At 36.4% G+C, this 24,475-nt stretch overlaps 1 protein-coding gene across 3 annotated transcripts in view; it reads left to right on the top strand.

Annotated features, from left to right (window-relative positions):
* tsc22d1 (TSC22 domain family, member 1) overlaps window positions 1-24,133 on the top strand; it is an 83,538-nt gene extending 59,405 nt beyond the window's left edge. Inside the window, exons 1-3 of one of the 3 annotated variants that reach the window (NM_001328126.1) lie at window positions 13,944-14,261; window positions 22,071-22,122; window positions 22,691-24,133. In NM_001328126.1, coding sequence (NP_001315055.1) covers window positions 14,176-14,261; window positions 22,071-22,122; window positions 22,691-22,954 — 402 coding nt within the window. In that variant the 5' untranslated portion in view covers window positions 13,944-14,175 and the 3' untranslated portion in view covers window positions 22,955-24,133. Of the gene's footprint in view, window positions 1-13,943; window positions 14,262-21,263; window positions 21,575-22,070; window positions 22,123-22,690 lie in introns of those variants that run through there. The other 2 variants (NM_212745.2, NM_001328125.1) reach the window with 2 other exon arrangements.
* The last annotated feature ends 342 nt before the right edge of the window (window positions 24,134-24,475 follow it).

The raw sequence follows: 24,475 nt of genomic DNA, 5'->3' as shown, positions 1-24,475 counted from the left end.
ATTAATGACTAGAGAGTGTGAGAGGGGTTGTATTAATGCACTTTATAGTTGTATACAAATACACTTCTTCATGTTGGCCCTATTGCGTTAGGTATTTATTTGTCTTGACATTGTGTACATTTTTGCATAATTGAATTAAAATTTTATGGCTCAAAGACACAAAGAAATGTTATATTATTTCAGGTTAAGAAATCCCAAACAAAAGATAATAATAAAGTTTTCCTCACTAAATGTCATACAGTGTAAAACATCTGTTGACCGACTGTTGGCATCATACATTGAATGGTCTCGCTAAAATAAACTTCAACTAAACTTTTAAACTAAACTGTTTTGCTTTTGTGATCGTATGTTTTAGCATGCACCTTATAATCCGGTGCACCTTACGGTGTGGAAAACCTACAAATGTTACATCTTTGCATGCAACCATTTTTAGTATTAGTAAAGATTAGGGCTGGGCAAAATAACACGTTATTACTGAATAAAAGCAAACAATTATTTTATCATTTTTTAATGCAGGTTTTTATTATTATTTTTTTATTTCAAAGTTTATTGCTCACTGACTGAATACTCGCACAGACAAACAATGGGGTCACATGAGGGGTGGAACGCTGGCTTTGGATGGACATCACGCATTTCAACTAGGGCTGCACAATATATTGCAATTTGTGCATTCGCAGTAGGCACATTGCTAAGATATGCAATGTCCAGTCTGAATTATAGTTGACCAGAAGCATTGAATTGAATACTATTTTGATTGAATACAAAATTGTATTTAATCATTGCATTTACATGAGATTTTTTTGCAAAAAAAATAAATAAATAAATTCTTACTCAATTTTTTTGTCTTGTTTCTCTTCCCAATATCTACCTTTCAAAGACAAAACAAGATTATTTCACTGACCCTGCTGGCAGATACTTTCCTTAAAACAAGCAAAAAAATCTCTTAATTTTTACCTATTTCTTCTGACGTTTAAATATAAACAATACTTTTACTTGGTCTAAAAAGTTTTTATATTCGGACTAGAAATGAGACAAAACAAAGTAAAAAACTTTTTTTTTTGCATTGTTGTTATTAAATTTCTCTTCCTGAAAAGTGTTAGACTTCCCAAAACATGCATGCCAAATAGTGGTATTCAAACTCTCTTCAGAAACTGTATTCATATTGCAATATTTATCACAGAAAAATAAAATATTGCAATATCAGAATTTTCCAATATTGTGCAGCCTCTAATCTCAACCAATGCGAACACTGGAATGGGCCTAATGCTGGGTTCACACCCAACACAGAGCAATGCATCACTAGCTCTAGCCTACTCGCAGGCTGTTTTTTTTACTTCAAGCTAATGTTCCACTTGAGGTTAATTTTATCATATCGAATGATGTTCAATTCGCACTGAATTTCAATCGGAAAATGCACTGAGGCGAATTTAGTTTGTGTTTGTTGCAAATGCATTACACATTCCACGTAATTCGTGGCAGAAATTCACCTAAATTTGTGTTGTTGCCTTGACTTTGAATGTAATCTACTTACCTGGATACTTAACTTTTGCTTTTGGTGTAAACTCAGCATCTATGATGCATATTCTGCAGACTGTGGCCTTGTGCAAATGTGTCAGTGAAGGATCTGAAATTAAATTTACCTAAGCTTTGTATTTAAAAAAAAAAATCTATACAATCTGGTTAAGAAAATCAAACTTTTTGTTTTTAAAAACTTTTGCTTGTTGTTATTTGTTTGGGGTAGAGCTGCTCATAAAACTGGAATGATTGACTTTTTTAACAAAAGTATTCCTGAGCTGAGGGCAGCCTTTATCTCAGGCTGTGAACATGAACCCTGCTTCACCTGAGAACCGTGTGCTTTCTGTCTCGTGCTGTTCACACACTACCTGTCCTATAGAGTTGCAGTAGGAATGCTCTTTTCCCAAGTGCAGTCAATTGGGGAGATGCCTCTTCCTTTTTAGGCGCAATAAGATAGAATGAGATACTTCTATTCCGGATTATTATCACATTGTTCATGTTGCGGTTTAAATTAGATAAGCATCAGCCTCACTGATTTATCTGCATGCTGTGCAACATCTCACTGGTTCAGACCAAACAATGTTCATAGGAGCTTCAACACTCTATTAAAAGTTGGGAGCTTTTTTATTTGTTGAAGCTTCAAAATGTATTTCATTTATTTAATGTGCTTTTATTTTGCTACATTGCTTTAATTATGCATAGTGTGATTTTACATTTAAGTAAGAATTGAAAATCAAATACCCTGTAAAAGAATGAGGTGCTACTTAATTCTGTTTTACCTTAGTTTATTTTGGATATAAAAATTGAAGCCGCTCAGATTAGGGCTGGAAACAGGACAGGACGATATGACAATTCTCATATGATAAAAGTATTTTTGTAAATTCAATCAATAAATTATAATGCAAACTCAACATTGCATGTTCTGTGATGGCTGACTATTGCGAACGATTACATTGCGATATTAAAGCTGAAATTATATATAGCTACAGCCCTAATACTGTTTATTATTAAACTAATTATTTAGTTGTTAAACCCTCTGAATTATTAGCCCCATTGATCCTTCCCCCCATTTCTAATAACTGATTTATTTGATCTTGATGACAATAAAAAATATTTGACTACTTTTCAAGACACTTCCACACAGCTTAAAGTGACATTTAAAGGCTTAACTTGGTTATTTAGGTTAACTAGGCAGGTTAGGGTAATTAGGCAAGTTATTGTATAACAATGATTTGTTTTGTAAACTAGCGAAAAAATGCAGCTTAAAGGGGCTAATAATTTTGCTTAATTTTTTTTTTTTTTTTATTAAAACCTGCTTTTATTCTAGCCGAAACTTTCTCCAGAAGAAAAAAATATGATCAGACATATACTGTGAAAAGTTCCTTGCTCTGTTAAACATCATTTGGGAAATATTTAAAAAAAAATAAATAAATAAAAATAAATAAAGTTCAAAGGAGGGCTAATAATTATGACTTCAAGTTTGTGTGTGTGTATGTGTGTATAGTATTAAATAATAGCATTAAATAAAGGACTTTTTTATGTCATATGGGATCAGCATATTTGTTATTTTATTTAGAACTTCAGGACAAATGTTTGAATAAAATGTTAATTTAATCAAATATTAAAGTATAACACTTCCGTGTCCATCATAGAAATAAAAAAAATCACTAAATAAAATGCAAAGCTTAAACATTTTTTCAATTTTCAAGATTGCAACTTCCTCACGATCTTGTTATTCATGTTTCTGTCTGCATCCTCAATGTCATGACATATTTTTCTCATACAATTTCTAAAGATATATTACCTTAATGTGCTTTGTGACGCCACAAAATAAGGGATAAAACATAATATGAAACAAAAATCTTTTTTGTTCATACAACGTTATCATATTGCACAACTACAGCTGACAATATGCTAGATTTTATAAGCTATTAGTTTTCTTCCATTTTTTTTCTCTTCTGTTTTAATTGCTTGCTTTTGACAACCGTAAAAGTGTTACGCTGACCAACTTGGACACACTTAAGTTTTCATTTATGGTTTCGGTCCAACATAGTAGTGCCACGTCTTGACAGTGTCTGCAAACATACCGAAAAAAAGTCCACAAATCGCCTTAGGAGCTCGAGTGGAAGTAATACTCGTGCTTGACTGGTCGTCTGCATCAAGAACATCGTGTACTATGTAAACAGCCAACCCCCCCTCTTCGATCCCCCCTCAATTTGCCTACATCCTAGCTATTGTCTCACTCCATCAGCCCCAACCAACTAGAGCTTAAACACACCGTCAATGACTGTTTGTCTCCAGCGGTCTTCAGTGTCCTGTTTCTGAAGTGTTCGCTTAAAAAAAAAAAAAAAAAGTGAATCCATTAATGCTTTAATATATTGCGTGCAAAGGGCCTAAAAGGTTCACACAATGCTAAATAAAATGGGTGCCTGAATTCCCAGAGTCTAACGTCTCGACAGTGCCTCGTCTGTCACTTTACATAAAGCCTACAGTGCTTCCAGACAAAGGGAGTGGGCGGACCCGTAAAGATTTGGTGCGTATAACAGCGGCAAGGCAAGAAGACTTCTACTATTCTTGCCGGAGGCCTTGATGCTTTCTGTTGTGGAAACCGCTTCAATGACTCGTCCTGGGTCTTTTCCATGGCTGTTTTGCTTTTGGCTAATCCAGCTAATTCCAGGTTTCATTCCCTATTACTTATACCTGCGTGCACACTACTAGCACAGTTACATAACCTCAGATGTGCAAAGAAGCCACACAGCGACCATTCACACTTCTCTAAATGCTGAAGACACCCCATTCTCTGCAGAAAATAAAACCGCTCTGCTCACGAACCTGTCGCTGTGTCCCAAATGATACACCATGCTCTTGCACTTATGCTGCGCACTGTGCAGCATAAATTTTTTAGGTGGTGTTCACACTAGTACGTTTTCATTTTAAACACAAAGTTTGGTAAGGTAACGCCTGGCCTTCATTGACTATTGTTGACTAGGGTTGGATATCATTTATTTTTTCATTGTATTTTAAAGATGAAGTATAACAGAACAAACAAAGAACATTGTCTCTAAATATACACATCTTATAGGTAGTTATAATGTCACCTAGCATACATACGGGGTCATTAAAGTACTAAAAGTTAGTGTGCCACTGCCAATCGGTTCTTATGAGGAATGCTGGGTTTGGATTGAGCAGGATTTAAGTCTAAAGGGTCCCCAAAAAGCAAAGAATTTTCCAGTTGAGTTGAATGTCATCATCACACATTCAGCCTACATACTGACATTAAACATATTTTTTTTTCCCTAGGCTTTATAAAACCTAATAGGTAATTGCCTCTTATTTAAGAGATTAATGGAAGGGTATTGCATGTTATTAGGTTATATTAAGTAAAGGAAATTGTTAAGTAAAATATAGGCTAGCCTATACCGTTACGCTTGTGTCACAGCAGCTATCCAAAATCCGCATTCAACTTTAGGTGCGACAGTGGAAACACGGCTACTCAAGGCAATTTGTTTGCAATAACGAATGACTCTTTTATTGACAAAAAATATTTAGAAAAACTGTTAAGTAAACGCAAAACTACATATTTACATGACAAATTCACGAAACCCAAGCCACCTTACAGAACTACTATTATTTACCTCTAAAGGGTAAGTTACGGTTATATACACTTTGTACAGTTATGGTACTAATATCAACAGCAGTTACTTTGTATGTTAAAGACCAGCTTGCAGGTCATGTAGAGTAGGTACAGTGGGTTTCAGTAGCCAGCTCTACTTTCACGAATCAAAACTTCTTTTGGACAAAAACTGAAATAAAATTTTACATCTAACACTGTGTTACATTTAGAAGGGTTCATCCCAGTGCCCTAATTCCTTCAAAATGTTTACCCTCTGGACTTTTTTTTTTTTTTTTTTTTTACTCTATTTTGTTCCAAGAGCCAATATCACAGCAGAAATGTGCAACAATTGGAATCTAAATCTATATCTAATCTAAAAGTGTGTTGATATTAGAGATGTAATTTTCAGTCAAAAGTGTCAGCCATTTTATTGATCCTCTAATTTTTGTGGCTTTAGTCATTGTTGGGGTACTCTTTTAAATATGGAAGTGTAATAATTTATATAAAAATATATATTCTTATCATTTTAATATCGTTATCATTGGATGGACAGACAGACGGATGGATTGATGATTGTAAAGTATTCATTAGTGTTCATATCAATCTATAGACTGACAGACAGATAGACAGACAGATAGATAGATGGACGGACAGACAGATAGATAGACAGGTATCAAGTATTCATTACTTTAGATGGATGGATGGATTGGTTGAAATAGGGCTGGGCCGATAAACTATATCAAATTGAATCACGATAAAATTTATGTCATTGTTGGGGTACTCTTAAATTTGGATGCATTTTTCAATTTAAATCGAAATAAATATCGTTATCGTTCAATATGGAAGATGATTATTGAGATTGCATTTTTCTTTATCACTTTATTCACTCCTTTACATTTGCGTATCCTTGATTCTTCAAGCCTCAGTAATATGACCATTACACTAGCAGAACGCGGCAATAATAGAGCAGCATCCACAGCTGTATAAACAGTAACATGTACACAACACTGGGAGCTTTGCTGACTTTTTTAGCAGCCGTTGTCCACTTAAACTACATTTTATAATATAGCAGTTGTCAATATGCAGAAGAGATAAGCTTGAATTAGAGGATTCTGAAGCAAATCTGATTTAAAGTAGCATAAAGCCTACATCAATGCTGGTCTTGGACCATAAGTTTTAGACTTGGGACATGTGTATCAATGAAGTTGTTGGACTTGGAATGGAACTTTTAAAAGCCCATGCTGCACATGCATTTTACATTGGTGCTTCATGTGATGTGCTTTTAGTTGTGTAGTGTGGACCAATATCTTTCCTGAAACCCCAGTATGGATGGATCATTCTTATGTTAAATGCACATGTATGCACATAGCCTATGACTGATTAGTCTTGAAACATTAAGTCTGGTGTCCAATATTTATTTTTGTTAATGAAATGCATCACCTGTGCATTTTAAAGTGTACTTTCAGTGTCTGCAGTACCTTGACTATTTATACTACAAAATGACATTGAATAGTATGTGAATTAGAAGACACGGACTAGCAAAACTTCTTATAAGATGCAATCAGCGAGAGCAATCAACTCTTATGGCTATTTCCGTCTATACAAAATGATGTTGTCATGAGTGAAGTGTAACATTTTTCAAAGGTGCACTTTCAAAGGTCAGTTCATCCTGAAGTGTTGGCGTGTGAAGTTGGCGTGTGAGCAGTAAATAAATACAGCATGCTCGCTGAGGCAGTTCTCACACAAGCTTCTTTTCTTGCTCATGGAACAAAACTTGCTGAGGTTGTCCAGTCTATTCTGTGCGCGCTGCACTGTCAGAGTTTGAGCTGGAGAATACAGGATGAAGCTCTGTTGTGCAACCTGCTGCTGTCAGCCCAATTGGCAAAATGGCACTTTCTCTCATGCAAAGTGGCAAGGTAGCCTTCATTTGTTCATGTTAAAAATTCCCACAATGTGATCTCACTGATCTTCCTGCTGGAGCACAGTTTCATGCCATTTCCGACGCTCGTAGATAATAAAGACTTTGGTAATACTTTTAAGTCCCAGTTCATGCTATTAACAAACCATCCTAAATGCTTAGAGCCTGTGAGACTACATGAACATGATCCCTATGTCATTCTGTAAGAACTTAGTTATCATAATGTCATACTGAACCACAATAAAGACCAAACGCAGACAAACAACACTAAAATTTTTGGGTTCCACTTCCACACGATCCACAAAATTTGTGTTGAGGCAACATGAAGGTATTGAGTTAACTTGTTAGTTTTAGCAAATTTATTAATTAATTAAGTTGCCATCAGTGACACTTTCACTTACCCGCATTCTAAATAATTCCTCACACCAAACATAAACAATTAATAATAATGTGATATGAGAAGGTCCTTTTCTTTTAAAATAGCTTATTTGCGTCTTTGAACATTGAACAACGCAACTGGAGCATTTCAAAGTCACGTCAATCAGCTAGTTTGTCTATAAGCTGCAATATGAATGATCTGCTGATGAATCGCGCCTTTTAAAATGTTCCAATGTCCTGTATCTGTGGCTACACTCAGTAAACAGTGGGGAGTTTGGTGAACTGATGACCTTCATGGCCAATCACAGTCATTTCTGTCAAACGTGAAGACGATAGCAAATCAGCTGGGTTTAAGAAAGTGCTCAAATGATCGCGGGAAATTGACATTCTTGATATCAGTAGTTATTTGTTTTGAATTCCAGTGTTGTGGCAACCCTACTGCACAGCCATGTCATCTACCGGTCCATGGTTTTGGCATATCCTTTTAGAATCATTTTCTACTCGCACTTCTTGGGCGTTTTTTTTTTTTTTTTTATCAAGCATGGTTGTCACTTATTTCTTGTATTTAACATTTACAAATGTTCGGACGCCATCGTTCACAAAAAAAACCTGCCATTTTCTGCCAAATTTGTTTCACCTAATCTTCGCATAATTCTTATCGCATAAAAAGTTTATCTTACTCGGTTGAAAAATGATGTGCATTTTCAAAATTGATGTTCATATTGTGTGTATATATATATATATATATATATATATATATATATATATATATATATATATATATATATATATATATATATATATATATATAGCTGGAAAAAATGACCACAACAACTAATAAGCTGCTGTTGATGAACATGTCAAACCAACAATCAAAGATCACCGATTTTAGCCTGGGATTACAAGAATATTTTAGGATTTCCCAATGTAAATAGATTTCCCCATTGTAAATGTGCATAAATTTATATTAATTGAGGTTTTTAATTATTTCAGTATTACTATTGAATGATTTGTTCATATGATTAATATACAATACAGTTTGTAAAGTCATCTTTTCTGTCTTTTTAGTAGATAAACTATTTAAGAGACTAATTGGATTTTCAAATATTGAAGTTAAAAAACTTTTTTAATTATTATTATTATTTTTAAATGGATTAAGTTTTTAAATTTGATGCTCTCAAAATCATTTGGCTTAAAACCGCAGATTTTTTAAATATATATTTTATATATATATATATATGTATGTATATATATATATATATATATATATATATATATATATATATATATATATATATATATATATATATATTATATATTTTTAAACAAAATTCTTTGCATAGACAGCAAAAAATGTCCAAAGATTCTGTCTGGACCTGCTTATTAAAAGTTAGTAAGGTAGTAGTTGAGTTTAGGTATTGGGTAGAATTAGCGATATAGCATAAGATGTTAAAAAATATCTTATAAAAGACACTTTTATAAATGCTAATAAACTGTTAATTTATTAACAATTGTCATGCAGTAAGCCCTAACTTGACTTTAACTTAAGTGTTACTAATATTTTTATTTATGTATAAAAAATGTATAAGGGTATACATAAATTCAGATGTCATTGTGTTGCACTATTGTAACTAAGGCCGAATTGTAACTAGGGTCAGGTTGAAGACTATGTGGAGAATGGCATCTGCACGGACGCTGCGGGTGGCCAGTTGCCTAGGGACAGTTCTGCCTGTGCAAAATACGCTATTTGAAACCTGTAACCTTTCTATATATTTTGTGTCACTGAAGACACTGGCGAGTCTCAGGAGCCACGGACTGCAAGGCTTCTGAAACAGCAGTCTTCATCCATAGCAGCAGATCCTGCACAGCTGTTTAAACATCTCCATTACTGACCCGTCTCTCTATAAAACTCTCTAGGCTCTTATTCAAATCACGTTCTTCTGTTTTGCATGTAAATATTGGGTCAGGCTAGTTCACAGACTAGGGCTGTCACGATTATGTAAGTTGTGGCTTAGTTAATGGACGCTTATGTCACTTGCCGCACAAGCGTCAGATTAGTATACCTTTCACACACAGGTAGTCATTTATTTACAGAGGAACTGAAGGCACAAGTTGTATTATTTTGTTCAAAGCTTTGTAAATATTTGTTTCTTTACTAATGGCCAGCCTTGACTAATTTTGTAGGAACTTTGATAGATACTACTAGTAAGGTATTACTGTTTTAAGGACTAAGGGCCTACTCACACTATGCCATCCGTACCGTGCCCAGGCCCATTTCCCAGATCGTTTGAGAAGTGTAAGTGCGCTGAATTGGGCTTAAGCACGGTTCACTTGGCCGGCCCTGGCCCGGTTGGAAGAGGTGAGCCTGAGCGCGGTTCACTTGGGCTTTGACACGGTACGTTTGTAATGTGAGTGCAAAACACGCCAAAACCCGAAACTGAAAGCGAGACGTGACTTTTAAGGGACTGTTTCATATGGATTAATTAATCATTCATACTGTTCAGTGAACGCAAACTGCCATAGTTTATTAAAGACGCAAACCCCTTAACTGCACGACAGCTGTGCACCTTCAGCAGACCTCCTCATTCCTGCAGCACGAGAGCTTTATGACTGTTTATAAGCACCAAAAGTGGCGGATCTGTGTGGCGAAATATCTGACTGCGTGTCACCGCATCCCTAAGGACTGTTTGGCAAAATATTTGACTGCATATCAAACGACTGAAACGATATAACTAGAGAAATCTCCACTGTGCTTCTGAGTGAGAGCGCTTTTCACTGAACAGCGCAGCAGCAATGACGTAAGCGTGCTGAGGCCCGATTGTGGTGTGAGTGCGGGCCGTCGGGGGAGACGGGAGGGGGGACAAGCGTGCTTTGGCCCGGTTCGAGGCAACTGTACATAGTGTGAGTATGGCCTAAATGTGACCCTGGATCACGAAACCAATCTTGTTCATATTAGGGCTGCACATTATATCGTTTTGGCATTGACATAAGTTGCTAATGATTTGATAACCTTGGATTGTGATTACTGCTCTAAAGTAAGTTCTTTTTAAATGTCTTAGAAAAAAAAAAAAACTTTTTTTCACATTGAACAATATATTTATAATATTTTGGAACAGTATAGATGTTAGGCTAATTTTTTTTTAAATCATTGACTATGTTAGTTGCAAAAACAGGCTTTTTTTATTTTTTTTTTACAAAAGATAAAAAAACACATTAAAAAACTTTACATGTACCTTAGGAACGATATAACAGAAAATGTTCTTGACTTTTTTAAACAGCACTAAACCTTGAAACCGGTTATTGTCCCATGCCTAGTGTGCATCCGCAATAGTCACATTGCAGGGTCTGCAGTGTTGATTTGGGATTATATTAGCCACAGGTCAGAACATGGAGTCATTGGAGATTTTTACCATTTTGGAGCAAATGTTTATCATTCACATGTTTTAAGGGCTGTCACTGTATGAGCACATCAAGAGAATTTAAAGCATTCAGGCACAATGAATTGTACCATTTGTACCTTTATTTATACAATGAAGATGCTATGTAGTGCTATTTTACATTTGATCATTGAATTTCTGTACCATTTTTTTTTTTACCAAATAGAGCTTTGCAAGCCATTTGGTGAATTTGTGATCGTTTCATAATATATATTGCAGAAAGAAAAAAGAAAAACATTCCAATATTAGATTTTTTCAATACCGTGCCGCCCTAGTTCATATAAATAAATGTTCTTTGATGTCAAAATTCTTTGTAATATTAGGTTAAGATCGTGTTTCATAAAAAGATTCGGTACATTTCTTACTGTAAATATGTCAAAGCTTATCATTTGTTGGTAATAATATGCATTGCTAAGAACTTAATTTAAACAACTTTATAGCCAATTTTTCTCAGTATTTAGTTTTTTTTTTTGTTTGTTTTTTTGTTTCCCAGATATACAAATTATTATAAATGATAATAAAGTGGCTGATGTACAGTTAAGTGAACCGCAATGGAAAGCTTATTTATTCAGATTCATTCCACATTTGTATTGATTTGAATCGTCACATTTGATTTCATTTTCAACCGACTCGATGTAAATTGTTACATACCTAATACATTACAATATCGAGTTACTACCTAAAAAAGTAAGTAGTTGTGTTACAGCACTTTTTAGTTATGTTGCATTACTTATTATTACCTGGCTGAGGCTTGATCTTTTTCAGAACTTTTTTTCTTTCTTTTTTTTAAATAGAGGAGCTCTGCAATTAACAACACACCGTTTAACCTTCAATTATATTTAAAAAAACACATATATCATATTTAAAGACAATGCTATCTGACAACTTCCTGACTCCAGAGCTCTACATCTGTACATACAGTACAGATTATTGAAAGTGTAAAGCAGTGCGTTTGCTACTTTTGTAGTATCTGTCTTAAGTAAAATCACTGTCCATTGAGACTATAATCCCATGGTTTCCACTTCATTCATTCTTCCATGGCGGGGCGCCACAACAAAATTCATCCCACCACAGCTACATTACAGCTTCTCATTCAAATCATTCAGTATTTTTTTTAATATAGCGGGTTATAATCGCACCAAAACATGAGTGAATTATAACAACTTTTCTGTAATCATAGTAGTGCTGTGTAGGTGTATTTGTTTAACCCTTTAAGGTGACATGCTTACAGACTGACTGACTGACTGACAGGTGTGTGACGCGTGAGGCTAACATGAGCAAACATGACGTAGCTTACAGTTAAGATGAACAAGGTTTCCTTAATTATATTTTAAAGAAAAAGGTCTATGGCTCTGTATACAACGACTTTATCTTGCTAGAGTTTATAGCCATTTTACTTTACTTCAGGATGCATTAATGCCACTCTGTAGGTCTATTGGAGACATTTATAAATATTCCTAGCCAATCAAATAAATTTTGTAGACATACTCAGTACACAAATGCACTAAACCACACTTTAGCAGTGTTTATTTGAGAGCACACAAGAAAATCTGCACTTGGGCAGCATATATTTGAGGGTGTGCAAGAAGTTTTGTGCACGAACAGGAAATCAGCGCACAAGCAAAGAGTTTCACATGTTTGTATTACATAAATGCAGTCTCGACTTTTAATACTGCGCCCACGACTTTTGTCATTGAAATAACGCCATGGGTAGTTGGTAGATCTGGGTAAAAGTCCTGCCACCACAGCTGGAAAAAATCCTAAAGGAAACACTGAATCTTTTCTTTTTCTTTCATGCGTTCAAATAATGACAAAAATCTCTCATTGAGTGATTTCAACATGATTACGTTAATTAACTAAACCAAAAAGTAGCTCGAATATTATTACTTAATTTTGAAAAATAATGCGCTACTTTACTTGTTAACTCACGTGACTTCTAATGCGTTTCCCCCAACACTACTTATGACTATACTTATGGTTTTGTGTTCCAGGGTCATGTATAACAATTAATTGATGGTAAAGATGTATTAAATTCATATTGTTATTAACCATTTGTTTTGCATAATTATAATTTTTAACAACAAATTTAAATGTTTGACAATAACTACTTTTAGATGACCACCGTTAAGTCAATTAACAATGCTTAAAAATGGCTACAAATCTTGTGAAACCTGTTCATTCATGTGTGTAATGAATTGTCTTAATGCGAGCTGCGTTGTGGACTTCAAGTGAACTGTATTTAAAACGCCTGCTTTGAGGTCATGTGGAGTGCACCAGAAAAACAAACATGCCTGTATGTCATAGCATTTTTTTTTTCAACCTATTAATTTTCTTCTAATATGAAAGGGTTCTTAAATATCAGTTAAATTGAAATATTTTAGATGAATTATTTAATCAGCACAATGATCAGGATTGTCCACTATGTGATCTGCGTATTATGTAATAATAGCCACAGGCCTGCTTAGCTGCTGTTTTATTCATGGTGTAATGTGGCGGCACTAAACCATCTTGCTAGACACAAAATTGTTCAAATCATCATCTCAAAGCTTTTGTCAGTCAAGTTGAAGTCAAAGTTCAACGGCTGTGTTGTGATCAGCCCACAAAAGCACATTTAAGTACAGGAGCCTCCCAGTGCCATTCAGAGCTCTCGCCGAGTGTTGTTTGAACAGGTAAAATCCCTCACCATTGTGGAGATCCATATTGTTGTATTTACCGCAAGCAGCCTAAGCGAGAGAGGCGTGTGTGCGTGTTTCACCAGCCGCGCACACTGTAAGCCTGCGTTTAGGCTACGATACTGATGAGAAGTGACAAGATAAGTCCTGGCTCAAGTGCAGGGGCCCGTCTCTTCTCTCCACAGGGGAGAAATACACGCTTCTGTGTCGGGAAAGGGAGGAAAAGAAAAAACATCGGGTTTGGATAGCCGTTGAAGAGTTGTAAGAGCGGCAGGCTGCCCGAGCGCACGGATGCATGCGAGAGGCGATCATTGGGAATATTTTAATCTCTGGTTTATGTAACAGTCACGTGACCCTGTCAATGACGTGACATCACAGCTTGCCCTACTCTTGTTTTCACTCTATCGTTCACGAATCTCCTCGTAAGATGCACAAAGGCTGCAGAGTGGAGACCAACGGGAGCATTTACAAGGCCTTGTGCTGCTTTAGCATCTGCTGGAGAGGATAAAAGGAGAGAATCTGTGGCCATGCCTCTTTGTGCATGTGCACGTGTGTGTGTTTGAGACGTGCGAGGAAGCCAGTTCTGTTTTTTCTTTTTTTTTTTTCTTTTTTTTTTTGGATGACCCTCTGATTGCCTCCTCAATGAGAGAAACAGTCCTCCGAGTTCACGGCCGAGACGAAATGGCCATGAAGCTATTGTTCTGGGAGTTAGAGCAGCATTTGAAAAGGTAAAGTGTTTGATACACTGCCTGATCTTCCATTTTTAAGGCTGTGGTTCCAATAAACTTAATTGGGTAGAGGCGCTAAATGTGGGATGATTGAAACGTGCATTGGACGTTATGTATGAATTGCATGGCTCTGTTTGTTGGTGAGTCTCAGGGGGTCTTTGTTCCTCTGAGCATCATATGTGTGCCAGAGTAATTTGCTCAATTTAATGAGGAACTCATGTATGGCCTATTCGTTATGCCAGAAATTTGATGGAATCGAAGTATGTTTTGATTTTAGAGAGTGTTTTAGATCCTAATAATATTTGGTGGTTTACTTCTAGATTGTGTTAAATGTCAGATGTCTCCAGTATTTTATTATTTTTACTTTCAGATGTCATTTGACCTATGTTGGATGTCATTTGGATGTCCAAAGCAGCATCCAATTGCTTAGTGTATGTTTATTATTAGTGGGTGGATTCCGTGGGAATTAATCTTAAGTTGGCTTGGGCCCTGTGATTCTGGCCATCGAAACTAAATTAGTTGTAATGTCATGTGTTTTGATTAATAAATCAAAAGTAGTGTCGTACATTGAATTTTAAACCACAAAATGACTGTTCCACGTATGTAAATGAATGACGTCTACTTATCTCTCTATAAGGCAGTGATGAAATCCTGTTTCCCATACTACTCTGCTTCAGTTCACCCCATTTTATACTCTGTTAGGAATAATTCAAAAGACTTCATAAAAAAAATGTTTGGTTAAAATGGGATAAATGGTGGCAGATGTACTACATCATTATGTAATAATTGTAATTCAAAACGTTCAACTTAAACTGAACATAAAAAAACCTAATTCATAGTTCACTCAGTTTTGATTCTTAGTTATTCCTTTATAGTCACCTCTGCAAATCATATTGGCAGATACAAATGTTAGGTCATAAAGTGGTCATTACATAAGGTCATATACACTATAGATTTTCCCAGGAGTTTTAAATACACATGCGTAGTTTTAAAGAAAGCCATTCTCTGAATATTCTGAACAATGGTCTCAATGTCCAGTCATTCAGCTCTTGCTGAAGTTGATTATAACCATTTATTTTTGTGACAGCATGTTTGTAATAATATCTTTAGTGAAGAACTTGGTGATAGTTCACCCAAAAACGAAAATTTTGTCATCATTTATTCACTTACTATTCACAGACTTTCCTATGTTTGTCAATCACAATGGATGATATTTTGACAAAAGCTGAAAACCTGTAACCATTATAACCTCCATAATATTTTTTGTTCCAATTGTGGAAGTCAGTGGTTAAAGGCTTGTAGTTTTCTTCAAAATATCATCTTTTGTGTTCAACATAAAAAAACGAAAAGCATAAAGGTTTAAAAACGCTCAAGGGTATATAAATAGTGAGTAAAATTTCATCCCTTTAATTGGATTTTTACTTTTAAAATGAATTACTAACAATAATTTTAACAATTCAAAGCCAGGTCCAGAATGCACAATGAATCCAGAACAATTTGAATGGGGAAAGAAAAAGAAAATAGGGGAAAATAATAAAACCATCTGTAGTGCATTTCTCTAGTTTTGAGCTAAACGCCAAATAAGACGTTAGATATACTCATTTTCCTGTTCATCTTCACACCAAGCTTTCTAGACCGAAGCTGAGATTGGTTTCTTGATGTTTATTATGCAACCACTCCTGAGTTTGTGATGGCTTCAGGAGTGAGATTGGCGCAAGAATACGTCAATGAATAAGTAGGTTGTGTTTAGTTAACGGCTCTCAATGGTGGTAGTGTGAGGGCAGGTCATGGACAGCAGGGGTATATTTGGACTCCGTAATTGCTTAAATCCACTTCCAGTCAAAGAGCCGGGAACAGCTAACAGCATCCTGAGCTGCTTACGTTTGGGCTCGATTTGGTGTGCTGCCGCAGCACTTAATTAGGATAAGTGATCTATTTTTACAGGGACGCAAGTGTGCACTTGATTTCAACACTGGTGTATTTGAAAGGTTGTGTCTTGCTTGGCGGGCTCTTGAGAAAGCTTTCTGAAGAACCAAGGATTGTCTAGTAGTCATTTGTCTGGAGGTGATGCTGTGAGTCTTATGAAGCATTCCTCCAAGCTTACCAACAGGGTGTTTCACCACATTTATTATTACAGCTTTCCATCAACGTGGATACACACCTTTACAACAGGACTGAAATTATGTGGAAGCCAAGCAACCACATTCGTGACTCAAGACAAAGGTGTTGAAACTCTGTACAGTGTAATATCCACATCTTTATATACAAGTTGATATTGCACACACGATGCACGGTATATAATTTCAGCATCACAATGTGTGTGTCGGCAATAGTGACATCGCAGGATATGCAATATTGAGTTTGGACTGTAGTTGATCAGCTCAACAGTTAAGAAAACATGTGATTTGTGCAGTCATTGCAAAGAATAACCATAACAGAGTGAAAGATTCTCATATGCATGTGTCTTAAAGATATTTCAAGCGAGTTCAAAGCGTTTAGGCATAAAAAGAACATTTGTAACTTTTTTTGAAGAATCATTTTATTGAACTATTACAATGAAGGCTATATAGTGTTATTTTATATTTCATTATTCAATTTCAGTACCTGAATACTGTTTGACTCGATGGAAAACCATAAAGCACTGTGGATTTAACTTTTTGCATTTCTCTATTATGATAATATTTGCTTGCTATTTGTTTATTTTTTTTATACATGATCCACACCCTTACAAAATCACCCTGATTAATCTAAATCAATGATTTTTTTTTACTGGTAAAATGGGGTATAGGCAAATGGACTTAATTACAGCCAGCCAGTCTCATCGCTTCCGGTGAAGCCACATTTAAGGTCGGATTTCTTCAAAACTCAGTGATCTTCACTGCCTGGTTGATTAATACAAAGTGGGTCTCAGACCAGACAAGAAGCACTGCATTAAACTCCATTTTCCCCCGCCATGTCTTTAAAATATGACAGTTTATTTTACCCCAGTATTTTCTACTACCTACTGATCCAGACGCTGTCTTTCATCTCAATTTGCACTCGAACAACTAAATGAATGCTTAAGTCTATTTAACAGAAGTAATTGTAATTAAATTACTACATCGATGCTGTAAAGGGAACCTTATGACATTGAAAGAAGTCACATTAAGCTTTTACTGGAAGTTTATCACTAGCTCAAATACACTAGCTGTGCATATACGCTATTGTATTCATATGGCGATATATATCCAAGAGAAACGTATCTCAATGTCAGATTTTTCCAATATTGTGCAGCTCTAATACATAATCATATTTTTGCATCATTACTACTAAAATAATTAATTTTAAGATTTTTTTTATTCAACTAAACAATTTGTTTTTGTCATTTTTAGCCCAAATTAATATTTCGAGCAAATTTAAAACATAGCATGAAAATAGTGAAACCCTTTCCAAGTCAGTTGTGTAGGCTTGAATTTCACAATAGTGTAAAAACACGAAAAACAGTGTTTGTCAACTTTTTAATTTAATTTACCAAAGACACACAAGTGTCAATTTTACATCTGTCACATCCATAACTAGGCTTTTTATCTCATAAAGGCTAATTTATACTTCTGCATCGTGATCGCCGAGACCCATGGTGCAAGATTTGTGCGTACTCGTGCATTTATACTTCTGCGTGCTGCAACAACACTTCCGAAATGCGTGTTGGCGGTATGTTTTTATGTTCCTCTGTGTTTTGCTTTTTTAAACCCTACCTTAATGTACAAGTGGCTAAAACTCGCTCATTCAGAGGCGGGATTGCGTGAATGTGCAACTTTAATCATAAGGTAAACACGAAAAAAAAAGTTTCCATCTGGAGCTCCTTCACGGGACTCAACACTTGTAAACACTCACTCCATCGGGCTCAAAGCTCTCAGCACCTTCAACACTTGTCGCTGCTACCAATCCAACCAATCACAGAGCTTGCACTATGCATCTTTTTTTGAGAGGTGCGTGTCAGCTAGGCCGGATCATGCACTTGACACAGAAGTTTAAATCAGCCTGAAATGCATAAATGTTAAATAAAATACATAATTTTTATTCTATAGTGAGCAACACTTATCCTTTTGTTTAGTATACTTTATTTTGTGTTGTACACTTTAATTCACAGAATTTCTACAAATGATGTTTACTGTAAACTCGCATCATGACATGTTTATTTCTCTGATTTATAATATAAAACACATTTAGAGATTCATATTTTTCTAAACCTTGCTGGTTAGTTGTTTTGAAAAATATAAACAGGTATATTATTAGTATACTGTTAACATATACATTTTTTTTTACTGTTACATGCATAATGCTGAGATCATGTTTGTCTGGTTATTTACTTTGTATATTATCCTGCTTATTATAGTGCAACATACTGTCATAGAGTTTATTACAGAAAGGTGTCATCAGGGTTTGTGGTTTGAAATTTAAATTTATATCCTCATATTGTGGTATTAAATTCTGTAGTGGTGAAGGTGGTTGTAGATTTTCATTTTCCCTCGATTCATGTATTAGTTTATGTTTGTAAATACTGCTTTGTGATGGAAGTAGTGATGGAGCATTTCCATGTTGTGCCGTAAGTCCCTGTGAAACGGATTATGGAAAGGAAAAAAGTGAGAGAGAGATTTAGTTCCATCCATCAGTTGTGGATTTGAGGTGACAGATCAGAATGTGAGCTTGCAGTTGATTTGTATGAAAGGGGCGCACTAAAGCTGCCTAAATGATTGAACAAATCCAGCACACATCACCAGAGGAAATCTTTCATTTATACCGGAAATTGAACGTTTTTTTATTTTCATTTGGAGTTATGATATTTAATAAAATTATGTGGTCAACACTGACACAAATGAAATTTAACATGCATTGCTGAACCACAAAGTCATCTTTAACATGCACTAAAATGTTATATGCATCCGCTTAACATGCATCATAATGCCAAAATGATGATAATAATAAAAAAAATAAACATAAAAAGTTTTTGTTTAAATAATGCATTCAAAAAATTGTGTGTGTGTGTGTGTGTGTGTGTGTGTGTGTGTGTGTGTGTGTGTGTGTGTGTGTGTGTGTGTGTGTGTGTGTGTGTGTGTGTGTGTGTGTGTGTATATATTGTGGATTTAAGGAGGCAGATCTGAGTGTGAGCTTGCAGTCGATTTGTATGAAAGGGGTGCATATACACGTTACATCCTTGGAATGAACTTCACATCATGCTTGTTACGACTTATACAGATAAAAGCTTCAAATTGAAGATATATCCGTTTCTTTGCTGTGTTACTCGTCGTGAATCCAGGGGTTTGATTCTGAGCTCTGCAAGCCAAGCATATGCGCATGTTCAGATAATATGAAGCACGCTGATGTGGAGTTAAACACTTTAATTAACGCTCACACGAGATTAGTTAGCTGCACCTAAAGCATAGGGGACTGAGCTTCATCTAAACATTGCTGGAGGTGCTTTGAGCTTTCCGTCATAACCCTGGAGCTCAACTAGTAGATGTGTAAACAACCATTTTTTTAAGAAACAAAACTTTCTTATTTTTTTGTGTGAGCAAAATTATGACTGGGAGTGTAACTGTAGTTTTAATACCAAAAAAAAAAATAATAATAATTTGGTGATTATAGAATCTCGATGAACCCCAAAACAGTAATTAAATGTTATTTGAAATCATTGAACATTACCACTTTCCTTCAAATCACAAGGAAACAATCACAATATTAATTATTAACCATATTTTCACAACAACTCCAATTACAACAAGCTTCCATTAGTCAGATAATGTATTTACTAGCATTAACAAAGATGAATATATACTGTAGTAAATGTGTTGTCTAGTTTAGTTAATGAAAGCATACTTTCTTTGATAGTTCTGCTTGTCAATGTTGACAACCAAAACTTGGGATTTTAATTATAAACTATTATATGTTGAACTACACTGTACTAATGTTAGTGAATATATTAACTTACACTACCTTATTGAAATGTATTTACAGTGTTACCATTATTGTCAAACCATAGACTCTGTATTTGGATTTAATAGGAAAACCTGGTAAACATGCTTGGTGTGAATTATAACATGCCAGATTTTCTGTATATAAATAGTAAAAGTGTCTTGTTTGTGCAAAATAATTTGAATACTTCAAATGATTTTACTAAACACGTAAAGGGTTAAACTTATATTTCACCTAAATTCAAAAATCAGGCATTTTCTCTGAATTTTTATGTGAATGTAATATGTAGTAATAAAGCATGAGGTGATGTCAGAAAAATCGTAAATTCGTTGCCGGAAGTGACTAACCCAAAGATGTTAAAGTTTGTACCTTAATACAAATTTTGTCGCTCTTTTGGATCACATTAGATTATACATTACTCAATATCAACATATTGATACTAACAGATAACAAACCCTTGCATTTAATTTCATGGGGACTTTTAACATTAATTGATATATAATGGGGTTAATGAAAGCTATGGGGTTTTTATGAGGAAAGGTTTTATATTTGGAGGTCTTGGCATCTGTGTAGGTCTGAACTGATCCTGCAGTTCCACCTTTCGCCAACATGTGGCGACATGTAAACACTGCTCAGAGCTGAGGCTTTCCTCATCAGGTGTTTTTAACCGTGTATTCAATAAAACTAAACATTTTTGGCCAAATAATGGTTCAAATTTTTCTCCATGAGGCTGGTGCAGTAACATGGCATCACGAAAAAGCAATTAATATTTCTGCCTGGATTCAGCGGTGAATTATAGATGCTGAGTAATAAAGTTGTGCTGTTAAGAGCTGCTGGTGCCTTGAGACTTTTTTATGGAATAACATCAACCCGCTCCAACCGGATCGTCTTTATAAGGCAAGGCTCGTCTGAATAAATTATCCGGAGCCAGTCGGAAGAGCCCCAAATGGGGGAGTCGCTGCATAAATTAGCCAAATAGCGCTCGCTCTCCGCCAATAGCGCGCCGAGCAGCGCTGGTGTGAAATAAATTATGCAAATAGCGCAGGCTGCAGATATTCACCAGCGCAGAGATGAGCTGACCTTGGAGTTTCTTTGTGCTGCGGCACTGGATGTACGGTCTCTTGATAAAGCGAGCTTTTCTGCTGGAGGGTCGCGGCACACAAAGGATGTAATGCTCAAAAGGCTGTAAGGAAGGACACGCGTTCGCTTTCCTGCTCGATTTTACATGGACGCAATAGCATGAATTCTCCATGCTATTCCGTGGCGATGGATCTTGGTGTTTGTCAGCTTAGAAATTTCTCAATATCTTTCCTCTCGTCGTTGTTGGGGACCGAGACCTCGTCCGTCAAGCTCGACAATAGGTAAAACAAAATATGGCAGATTTGATATTTTCGTGACAAAGGCTAAAGCTTATTATGTGCTGCGTGAGCCAGTGCAAAACACGAACGGCGAAAATGAAGGGAAAAATTCCGACCTACTTGGTGTTTTTGGCGAATTCGGGTTGCTTTCGTTTTAGCTGAGTTTCATTATTGTCATTTTGTGTGTGTGTTTGTGTATGTGCGTGTGTGCTGTGGTAACAACATTAAGCTGTAAGCCTGCTCTCAGTCAGTGAAAGATGATGCTGAAAGCTCATCTGAATGTATAGATCTCTCTAAATACGCAAAATAGGTAGAATAGAAAGATTTCTTAAGAAAAACATTAAGTGTAATATTATATAATCTTGAAACGACGATCATCGACATTGTATGTGTTTATGGTAATTTTGTGTTACCGTTGCCATAGTATCTGTTAATGTATCACTGCTGTTGTGTTAGAGCAGTCGAGTAACGTTAACGATTATCCCCTTTTCCTCTACAGCTCTTCGGGTGCCAGTGTTGTGGCCATAGACAACAAAATTGAACAAGCCATGGTAAGTCATCCTACTTTTCTCCTCAAATACTGCATATTTGAGCATATATGTTGTTTACATGCCGTAAGCAGGCTGTCGAGTTGCATCAGTGTCACTGAAATGAATTATGTAATCATTATCAAACGCTCTGTCATCGTGACGGCCTACATTACATTAAACGGTGCACAGTTTGAAGATAATTCCCTGCAGTCATCGCTTAGTTTCAGTTATTTAGCAGATAAGAAATCTTTAGTGTTTGTTTGCTGACTTGCCTGGGGTTTCGCCTCCACTCACGCGATCTGTGCACCTTGTTACTGTTGCTAGGCAAACCTCAAAGCTTTTACACGTAGTTATAAATATCTCGGCCTCTCATTGGACTGACGCGATGTGGGACGGCCATTTTGTCAGTTTGGTGACGCCAAGCAGTGCCATAAACCAAGGGAGGGAGGGCTTGTGGGTAAAGAGTAGGGTCCAGCTTTTCTGCTATATTCTCAGTATTGATGTGTGACTATGTCATAAAATAATCCAATACAGAGATTAATAAAATAAACAAAGCTGTGAAAAATAACCGTTTGTGATGCGCTTTCAGGATCTGGTGAAGAGTCACCTGATGTACGCTGTTCGGGAGGAGGTGGAGGTGCTGAAGGAACAGATTAAAGAACTGCTCGAGAGGAATTCTCAGCTGGAGCAGGAAAACAACCTGCTGAAGAACCTGGCCAGCCCGGAGCAGCTGGCACAGTTTCAGGCGCAGGTGCAGAGCGGTTCGTCGCCTCCGTCGTCCGCTCAGGGAGCGCAGCAGCCGCCCACCCCATCGGCCCAGCTCGCAGCACAAAACTCTGGCCCATCGGCGTAGCACCCCACGAGGAACCACGAGCTGCTCTGAAGCGTATGAACAAACACGCCTCACTCACATTGTTAGACTGACGAATTTTGCACACCTTTCAAAACTTGACAAACCGAGGTGATTTACGCACCAATGACAATCCCTGTTGGCCCGAGGTGGGACATTGCCAAAATCCACGGAATGTGATTTGTGGAAGCGAACAATCGGAGGAAGCGATATTAAGAATCACTGTGCCTGTGTCTAAAGTCGTGTTGGTTTTCACTCAAGGCTGTTTTTCCATGTCTCCCTTCCCTTTGTAGTGTACAATGCTGACTGCGGTCTTTTTTAGACGGCGAGCTTCTATTAAAGCAAGCACTTTTATGGTGACGAATGTGATGAAATTGAAAGATCTGTCAATCTGTGCCCCAGCTGGCATGGGGAAGGCAGACGCTTTGAGGACTTCCGTTGGTGTAATCATGATACTTTTTTCAAATGAAGAAAACGAGGAGGCGTGACGCGTATAATCCTCACTCGTTCTCTGCGGTGAGAATGACGTATTGCGAGGTGGACAGGCTGTATATTATTGTATGATTAGTGTAAGTATTTTGTAAAATAGCGATATCATGCGAAGCGATTACAGAGACACTATATAGGTTGTACAGATTTAAGGGATGGCGAGGCAGTTTGCTTATCCAGGAGACGTCAATCTTTTTTTTTTAAACGCTGTTAAGCAGGATCAGTCTTACAATATTTATCTGATAAATGGAAGAACTACTCCTCTAACACCTACTGTACACTACTTTTTGGTCACTTGAGATGATTTTTTTGAAGTATTACGCCCATGTGATTTCTGTTTTCAGTTTGGACAGTGAAGTATTCTGGCTCAATCTTCTCACTTACAGTTACTCTCTTGACTATCATATAGCTGACATGGATTTGCATTGTGTACAACTTGTATGCTTATGTTCTGTGCATGTTCTCGAACCAGGAGATAAGTTGTAATATACTGTAATTGCACTTGCCAGTTGAAATTCACAACTCTCAATAAAGTCATGTTTGTGAAAGCTGCTGAGAACGATCCTTCAGATACTTTCGCTTGCGTGACCACGATGGGTATTTCGTTTGTTCTGGTTGAATGAATCGTAGGTGTGCTAGTTAGGGTTTGTGTTTGTACACTTTTCCTAAAAATATGATGTTTATTTATCTTGATTTGTGGTTGTTTATTCAGCTTGGCTGCACAATAATTCGAAATTATGCAACGTTGTGTACGTTTTGCTATTTTAATATTCATTTTGATTTACCATTTGACTAGAAAAATGCTAGTTTAAAAAAAAATGATCATACTAAAACAGTGGTCACCAAACTTGTTCCTGGGGGGCCGGTGTCCTGCAGATTTTAGCTCCAACCCTAATTAAACACACCTGAACAAGCTAATCAAGGTCTTATTAGGTATACTTGAAACATCCAGGCAGGTGTGTTGAGGCAAGTTGGAGCTAAACCCTGCAGGGACACCGGCCCTCCAGGACCAGGATTGGTGACCCCTGTACTAAA

This window comes from Danio rerio, chromosome 9 (assembly GCF_049306965.1).
Source record: "Danio rerio strain Tuebingen ecotype United States chromosome 9, GRCz12tu, whole genome shotgun sequence".
Taxonomy (NCBI): Eukaryota; Metazoa; Chordata; class Actinopteri; order Cypriniformes; family Danionidae; genus Danio; species Danio rerio.
The sequence above is the reverse complement of the archived record's forward strand: the minus strand, read 5'-3'. Positions and strand labels throughout refer to the sequence as shown.